The sequence below is a fragment of the Otolemur garnettii genome, unplaced genomic scaffold, assembly GCF_000181295.1.
Source record: "Otolemur garnettii isolate 467f Iridium unplaced genomic scaffold, OtoGar3 scaffold00196, whole genome shotgun sequence".
Taxonomy (NCBI): Eukaryota; Metazoa; Chordata; class Mammalia; order Primates; family Galagidae; genus Otolemur; species Otolemur garnettii.
The window spans coordinates 113,790-123,183 of record NW_003852591.1 but is presented as its reverse complement, the minus strand read 5'-3'; the positions used below and the strand labels follow the sequence as shown (position 1 = coordinate 123,183).

The window sequence follows — 9,394 nt, the reverse complement described above, 5'->3', positions numbered from 1 at the left end:
ATGTTGTTGGCCAGACTGTATCCCAGGTGCAGAAATCCCCTACTTACAAAAACTGTTGCCAAATATTCTTGAGCAAACATTCTGACTCTTCCTGGCTATTTTAAAGTACCAGATACTCTGATGTCTTTGTCCTAACAAAATAGAGTTCCTTTTCTAAGGCTTTAAACTACATGGATTCTCATTTTCCCCTCTGAGAGCATTTCCTTTTGTTTTGGGGGACTCTTCTGCTGGTAAGTGGGGAGAACAATATTGTTTCCCTATACATACTTTAAGAGGATGTCAGCCTTTTCTCTTCTAAAATTTTAAGTAGCATTCAATCATGTACAAGCCAAGACACTTCACCACCCCACCTCCCTTTTTCCATTTTTCACTGAATACAGATATAGTAGGCACTGTAGAAGATACTAAAGTAAGTAAAAATCATTAACCCTGCAGTAAGGATGTTGCAATCTAATAGCATTTATGAAGGAAGGAGAATTCAGTGAGGAGACTGTAAATCATCCTCAACATAAAGAAAAACGAAAGTGAACCAAAAGACTGCTGCAAATTGATACAAGAATTGTTGTGATTATTTTTTGATGTCTCCAGTTTTGACCATCAAAGGAGAGACTGTCAATAATGATTGCAAGGGCAATAGGCATAAACCAATACTGTCTTGGACAAATTGAGATACAAAGTCACTAGGTCTCTTTACTTTTGATTTAACTTTTTATATTGGACATTTTCATACCAAGCTGGTTTGGATCATACACCTCTTACAGCTTCAACAATTACCAGTACATAGCCAATGTTGTTTTATCTATACCCTCCCTAACTCCCCACCCTCATTTGTTAAAAGCAAATCTAAAGCATTTTCTTGACTCATCTATCAGTTTTTTGCCACTCCATGCATTTTCTTTTCCAACTTCCTATCACCATCCCCACCTTTCTTTTTGTTTTTATTTTCAGCACTGCAATTCTGATTCTCCAACTCTGCCAGGACACAGATCTAGAAAGGTTAGCCCTACACCCAGTAGCTCAGGAGGAGCCAGACCAGAAGTTCCCCACAGTCTGTACCCTTGTGCTGTGGACAGATGGCTCCATAAAGGTGGCTTTGGAGGCTGGAGCATCCATGAGAATCACTCTTCTGCTGCTCTGGCTTGGGGTGTCTCTGTATCCATCTGGCCTTTCCCAGGCTGGGCCCTTCCAACACCTCAGCTCCCCAGAAGTGGTGATCCCCTTGAAAGTAACCAGCAGAAGCAGAGATGCAAACATTCCTGGATGGCTTTCCTACAGTCTGCTGTTTGGAGGCCAGAGGCACATTGTCCATATGAAGGTCAAGAAGTTCTTGGTTTCCAGACATTTCCCAGTGTTCACCTACACAGAGCAACATGCCCTCCTGGAGGACCGGCCCTTTGTCCCTGATGACTGCTACTATCATGGCTATGTGGAGGGAGCCCCTGGGTCCCTGGTAGTTTTCAGTGCCTGTTTTGGGGGCTTTCGAGGAATGCTACAAATAAATGACCTCACTTATGAAATTGAACCCATTGAGCACTCTACAACATTTGAACACTTGGTTTATAAAATATATACTAAGGAGACACAATTCCTACCCATGAGATGTGGCATCAAAGAAAAGGAAGTTGCACACCAACACCTGGAATTTGAAGAGGTTGAGAACTCACCTCTGAAACAAAATTCTACTGGTATCTGGTGGACCCATACATGGTTTCTGGAGCTAGTTGTGGTGGTCAACCATGATTTCTTCATTTACTCTCAAAGCAACGTCTCAAAGGTGCAAGAAGATGTATTTCTTGTTGTCAACATAGTGGATTCTATGTATCAGCAGTTGGATACTTATGTAATTTTGATTGGGATTGAAATTTGGAATCAAGGAAGTGTTTTCCCAATGATAAGCATAGAACAGGTTCTGGAAGATTTCTCTCAGTGGAAAAAAATCAGTCTTTCCCAGCCACAGCATGATGCTGCACATATTTTCATAAAGAATCCAATTATAAATGAACTTGGTATAGCCTATGTTGCAGGAATATGTCGTCCTCCTATTGACTGTGGAGTTGATAATTTCAAAGGAGACCCTTGGTCTCTTTTTGCTAACACTGTGACCCATGAGTTAGGTCACATTCTGGGTATGCGACATGATGAGGAGTTCTGTTTTTGTGGGGAAAGAGGTTGCATCATGAGTGCTTTCAGGGTGCCAGCAGAAAAATTCACCAATTGCAGTTATACTGATTTTATGAGGACCACTTTCAGCCAGGGATCATGTCTGCACAATTCTCCAAGACCAGAGGAAGTCTTTATGTTGGAGCGCTGTGGAAATGGCATGGTTGAAAGAGAAGAGGAGTGTGACTGTGGATCTATACAGCAGTGTGAACAAGATCCCTGTTGTCTGTTAAACTGCACCCTGAGGCCTGGTGCTGCTTGTGCTTTTGGGCTTTGTTGTAAAGACTGCAAGTTTGTGCCATCAGGGGAACTCTGTAGACAACAGGTCAATGAATGTGACCTTCCAGAGTGGTGCAATGGGACATCCCATCAATGTCCAGAAGATAGATACATGCAGGACGGCATCCCCTGTAGTGACAGGGCCTACTGCTATCAACAGAGATGTAATAACCATGACCGACAGTGCAGGGAGATTTTTGGTAAAGGTGCAAAGAGCGCTCCTCAGAATTGCTATAAAGAAGTCAACTCCCAGGGAAACCGTTTTGGCCATTGTGGTAGAAATGGCACAGCATACCTAAAATGTGATCCTTCTGATGTCTTTTGTGGGAGAGTTCAGTGTGAGAATGTGACAGCCATTCCTTCTTTCCAGGATCATTCTACTTGGCAGCACACTTACATCAATGGTGTTGCCTGCTGGGGCATCGACTATCATTTAGGGATGGATATACCTGACATTGGTGAAGTTAAGGATGGCACTGTATGTGGCCCAGGAAAGATCTGCATCCATAAGAAGTGTGTCAGTCTGTCTGTCCTGTCACAAGTCTGTCTTCCTGAGACCTGCAATATGAAGGGGATCTGCAATAATAAGCATCACTGCCACTGTGGCTATGGGTGGTCTCCACCCTACTGTCTGCTCAGAGGCTATGGAGGTAGTGTTGACAGTGGCCCAGCCTCTGCAAAAAGGAGGGCTTTTTGGCCACTAATTGTGATTCTTTCTTTGTCTGTTTTGATTTTTCTGTGCACCGTTGGGCTTGTTGTGTATCTTCGACAGTATTCTGTTCCCCGGGAGACTAAGGCTCACTCATTAGGTTAAATGAAAAAAAACCTCCATAATTTACTATCCCATGCATTATTGAAACCTAGTCTTTTAGCTTAGAATGTTAGCCTATGTGGCTGAAACTGAGTACATTTCTGACTGTTTACTGAAAGATTTAGCGGTCTTCCCTTCCATTGGTATCAGAAATACTGTATCAGTAATTTCTAAGATCTTCCTACCTACTACTGTTCATTATTTTAAAGCAGCAAATAAAGCTCCATCTTCTCCCCTTTTAGTCTCTTTTTTTAAAAAAGGATTTTAAGATACCTTTCCCTAGAAGAGTCAGAATTTGATGTTACAATTTTGATGTAACAGTGAATTCCTATTCATGTTAACACTTTCCCTATTCAAAAGCAAGACATTCTGAGTTCATTGCCTCAAGAAGGCAATTCATGATGGCACAAAGCAAACCTTTTGTGTTTCTTATGCACAGGTATAGCTTAAGATAAAAGCAAGAGACAGACATCAGTGTCCTGGGGTGAGCCTTGCCTTTCTACTGCCATGCATTGATTTGGAAAATTACTTTAATTTTTTGAGATTCTGCTTCAAAATCTGAAGTGGGGGATGATAATAATGTTTGTCCTGCTCAACTCCTTGGGTATATTTGATAACCAAAAGAGGGAAGGAAGGGAATTTTTGTTAAGTTTAAACAAATTATTTCATAAAAACTCCTGACCCTGTCCCTTGTGAGTTTCCTAGACAAGCTTATGTATTCTCTTTGTCTTTCTTATTTATTTATGTATTTAATTTATTTAGAGACAAGCTCTCACTCTGCCACCTGGGCTGGAGTGCAGTGGCACAGCCATTATTCATTATAACCTCAAACTCCTGGATTCAAGTAACCCTCCTAAATTGGCCTATCAAAGTGTTGAAATTACAGATGGGAGCCACCAGGTGAGGCTCTATTCTTTGCATATTTATTTATTTCAATAAATTTAGGGGTACAAATGGTTTTTATTAACATGGATAAATTGTATAGTGGTGAACCAGGCTCTGTTGTACCCAAGCAGTGCACATTGTACCCAATAGGTAAATTTTCATATGTCACCCCCAACACTGTCTCCTCTTCTGAGTCTCTAGTATCTATACCACTCTGAATGCTCTTGTATACTCATTGCTTAGCTACCACTTATGAATGAGAACAAGTATTTGTTTTTTCATTCCTAAGATACTTTTCTTAGGATAATGGCCTCCAGTTGCACCCAAGTTACTAATAAATGTCCAAAGACATTATTTCATTCTTTTTTATGGCTGAGTAGTAATCCAAGGGGTGTCTGTGTATAAATTCATATTATATATATGAATTATATATATATATATATACACACACACATATATATACATATACAGGGGGTGCAAAAAATATATACACATTTTAAGAAAGGAAAAATTTGTCTTCTGCTACTTTGGGGATTGGTTTGTTCTTGTTTCTCTAGTTTCTTGAGTATGACATCAGGTCATTAATTTGGTATAGCATCTATTCTCTTTGTCTCAATTTGGCATTTGGGTATCTTTTTTGTGCTTTCTTTGATTCCAAAATATAAATTCTGATTGTGGGAATATGGCTGACTTGAAGCAGCTTTTGCCAGAGGCGCATGTCCAAAGGGAGAGATATTGGACTGATGTGGATGGAAGCTGAACGTGAGGAGCTCTGCACTGAGAGGACTGTGTGAGATACACATCGCCCAGGCCAAGTCAAGCGGCAGAAACAATAAAGTGGAAGATAAAACAACAAAACTTAGGTGAGCGTAGCTCCAAGAGGAAGAGAGACCCCTCCTCCAAATAGGAGCTCCGTGGCAACGGAGTAGCCCACCAGCCAATAGGAATCAAAAGTCTGCTCACCTTATCTCATGGGAGAATGTCACTAAGTTCCATTCACCATTAAGGTCCCACCAGTCCTTTACCATTAAGGTCCCACCACTGAGCCTAGGCTCCATCCCACCTGGCACGAAAGATCAAATATTTTCTGCAATTCTGAGCACACAGATTGCACTTCTCCCATCCTAGTTGCTGGAAGGACTGCCCCTTGCAGAGGCTGGAGTGTTTGGCAGTTCACTGAGGAGCCCAGGGAATTCTGCTGGCTGCTGAGCTACAGTGTGAGAACAGTAGCTGCAGTCCTAACTTTGGCCAGTAGAGGGTGAACTACCCTTCCCCGACTCTTCAGGTATTCTCAGAAGTCCCACAGATTTCTGTTTTCTGCCCTCCAGGACAACCTCTGAGCTCAATTGGGTGGGTGGGATTAGGTGCTTAAGTGACTTTTGACTGAACTGCACACCTGTGCCACCAGGCAGCAGCCCCCTGAGTTTGATTGGGTGGGTGATGCCCAGTGTCTGAATGACTTTGTCTGAGCTTTAGGCCTATGCTCTCCACAGAGCTGTGGCCCTCTGAGTGTGATTGGGTGGACAGTGCCCAGTGCATGAGCATCTCTCCTGAACTCTGGACCAGTGCTGTCTACTGATTCTTGTCCCCCCTGGAGAAACACTGTGGCTGTGGATTCACCACTAGTCTGCTTTTGTTAGTGCAGTGGTGGCACTGCAACAGCAAGGAGTGGACTCAACAGGGACAACCTATCAATTCAACTAAAAAAGTATAATTAACATATTTTAAAAAAGAAAAAGAAGTAGAAGCTGAAAATACTCATAGGGAAGAATCAGCAGAAGAACTCTGACAACATGAAAAATCAGAGCAGATCAACTCCCTCTTGGTATGTCAAAGAAAATACAATAGAAAATTTCATACACAGAGAAATTGCTGAAATGTCAGAAATAGAATTCATACTATGGATGGAAAATAAGATCATTGAAATGGAGGAAAAGATGGAAACAGAGAACCAAAAAATAGTTCAGAAATTGTCTCAAGAAATTTATGAATTCAAAGACAAAGTCACCAAGGACAGGGACAAATGAGGAAAGATAAAAAAGAGATACGGAATTGAAAAAGGTATTTGAGGAGTTTCAAAAATGCAGTATAGTCCGTCAGAAATAGAGTTGAACAGTGTGAAGAAAGAATCTCAGGTAAAGAAGACAAGACTTTTGAACTATCCCAAGCATTCAAAGAGGCAGATAAAAGGAAAACAAGAACAAAATACTCCCTGAGAGACCTATGGGATCATTTCAAGAAGTCAAACATCTGAATGATAGGGATTTCTGAAGAAGAAGAGGACTATCCCAATGGTACAAATTTTCTGCTCCAAGATGTAATGGCAGAGAACTTCCCAAGTATTATAAGAGACATAGAAATTCAGATAGTAGATAGTTTCAGAACCCCAGCACAACTGACTTCAAAGCATTTCCTAGACACATTGTAATTAATTTTGCCAGCATTAATATGAAGAAGAAAATTCTGCAAGCATCCAGGCATAAGAAGAGTATTACTTACAAAGGGAAACGTATCAGGATTACTGCAGCTCTTTCAGTTGAAACTTTCCAAGCCAGAAGTAGAGGGTCATTGACCTTAAACATTATTAAACAAAACAATTTCCAGCCCAGGACCCTATATTCCACTAAACTGAGTTTCTTTCATGATGGAGAAATCAAATTCTTCGTTGACATCCATATGTTGAGGAAATTTGCCATGATTAGACCAGCTCTACAGGAAATACTCAGACCCATTCTTCATTAGATGAATAGGATGGTACACCACCAAAGTAATCCTACCCAGAAATTTAAGAACAAAGCCTAGCTTCCACAATGGTCAATGGATAAAATTAAGATTTGGACCTCTGAAAAACAAGATGACCAAAACTCTGCCATATCTCTCAATTCTTTCAATTAATGTGAATGGGTTGAATTCTCCTTTAAAGAGGCACAGGCAGCTGGCTGGATGCAGAAACTCATCCCAGATATCTGTTGCCTACAAGAAATTCCTCTTCAAAGTATAAAACAACTCTCAGGGTAAAGGGATGGGCAACGGTTTCCAGGCAAATGGAAAGCAGAAAAAAGCTGGAGTTGTAATCTTGTTTGCAGATATAGTTGGATTCAAACCAACAAAAATAAGGAGAGACAAAGATGGACACAAGGAAGGCATACAATATGAAGAGATTTCAATAATATATACAACAAATCCTAACTGATCTGAACAATATGATATCTTCCCACACTCTGATAGCGGGAGATTTTAACACCCTGCTGTCAGTACTAGACAGATCCTCCAAGCAGAAACTAAACAAAAGATACACATTCTTCTTATGAGCCCATTGGATCATCTTCCAAAATTGATCTATGTTAGGACACAAAGCTAACCTCAACAAATTAAAAAGAATAGAAATTATTCCCTATATCTTCTCAGACCATCATGGAATAAAAGTTGAACTGAACAACAACAGAAATATTCATACTCAAATAAAGTCATGGAAACTAACCTTATGATGAATGATAGCTGGGTCCTAAACTAGATCAAAAGGAGATCATTTAGATTTCTGGAACAAAATTATAATGAAGCCACAAACTATCAAAACCTGTGGGATACTCCAAAAGCAGTACTCATAGGTAAATTTATAGCATTAGATGCCTTCATCAAAAAGAAAAAGAGTAAGCCAACAACCGAATGGGCCATCTAAAGCTACTGGAAAAGGAAGAATAATCTAATCCCAAACCCAGCAGAAGAAAAAAAATAACCAAAATTAGAGTAGAATTAAATGAAATTGGAAACCAAAGAATTATTTGGAAAATCAGCAAAACAAAAAGTTGGTTCTTTGAAAAGATTACTAAAATTGATAAACCTTTGGCTAGACTAAACAGAAATAGAAAAATAAGATCTCTAAAAACTACAATCAGAAATGATAAGGGGGAAATAACAACAGCTGCCACAGAAATACAAAAGATTCTCAACAATTACCACAAAAACTCTATTCCCAGAAATATGAAAATGTAGAAGAGATGGATCACTATGTGTAAGCACAGTACCTTCCAAAACTCTGCCAGAAAGATTTATAATTTTTGAATAAATATAAAACACTGAAATACCATCAATTATACAAAATCTCCCTAAAAAGAAAAGCCCTGGACCAGATGGCTTCACATCAGAATTCTATCAAATCTTCAAAGAGGAACTATTTCCTATAATGCATGAACTATTCCAAAATATAAAGAAGGAAAGAATACTCCCCAACACATGCTATGAAATAAATATTACTCTGATCCCCAAACCAGGAAAGGACCCAATAAAAAAGGAAACTATAGACTAATATCATTCATTAATAAATATTGATGCAAAAATATTCAACAAGATATTAGCAAAGAGTAAAAAGGTTATACACCATGATCAAATGGGTTTTATCCTAGAGGAACAAGGTTGGTTCGACATATGTAAATCCATTAATATAATACAGCACATAAATAGAATCAAAAACAAAGACCATATAATTCTTTCAATTGATGCAGGAAAGGCTTTTGATAATATCCAGCATCCTTTTATGATAAAAACACTCAAGAAAATAGGCTTAGATGGAACATTACTTAAATTGGTAGAGGCCATCTATAGCAAACCCACAGCCAGTATCATATTGAATAGAGTAAAACTGAAAACATTTTCACCAAAATCTGGAACAAGACAAGGATGCCCACTGTCTCCAATACTATTTAACATAGTGTTGTAAGTCCTAGCCATTGCAATCAGGCAAGAGAAGGAGATCGAAGGAATTCAAATGGGGACAGAAGAGGTCAAACTTCCCCTCTGTGCAGATGACATGATCTTATTATACGTGCAAAACCCTAGGGACTCAACTACAAAGCTCTTAGAGGTGATCAAGGAATATTGAAGAGTCTTGAGATACAAAATCAATACCCATAAATCAGTAGCCTTTGTATATGTCAACAATTGTGAAGCCAAGAATAAAATCAAATACTCTATTTCTTTTACAATAGCACCAAAGAAGATGAAATATCTGGGAATATACCTAACAAAAGAAGGGAACGATCTCTACAAAGAGAACTATGAAACTTTGAGAAAGGAAATAGCAGAAGATGTCAACAAATGGAATAACATACCATGCTCATGGCTGAGAAGATCAACATTGTTAAAATGTCCATACTACCTAAAGCAATCTATAGATTAGTGCAATCACCATCAAAGCACCAATGTCATACTTTAAAGAACTTAAAAAAATAGCACTTCAATTCATATGGAACCAGGAAAAAA

General features: G+C 39.2%; 1 protein-coding gene across 1 annotated transcript; it reads left to right on the top strand.

The window, feature by feature from the left end:
• The first annotated feature begins 886 nt into the window (after positions 1 to 886).
• Positions 887 to 3,469, top strand: ADAM21 (ADAM metallopeptidase domain 21). The gene has a single exon (XM_012812216.2). It carries the CDS (start codon positions 887 to 889, stop codon positions 3,251 to 3,253), a length of 2,367 nt encoding a protein of 788 aa, XP_012667670.2. The 3' UTR covers positions 3,254 to 3,469.
• Positions 3,470 to 9,394: the final 5,925 nt, after the last annotated feature.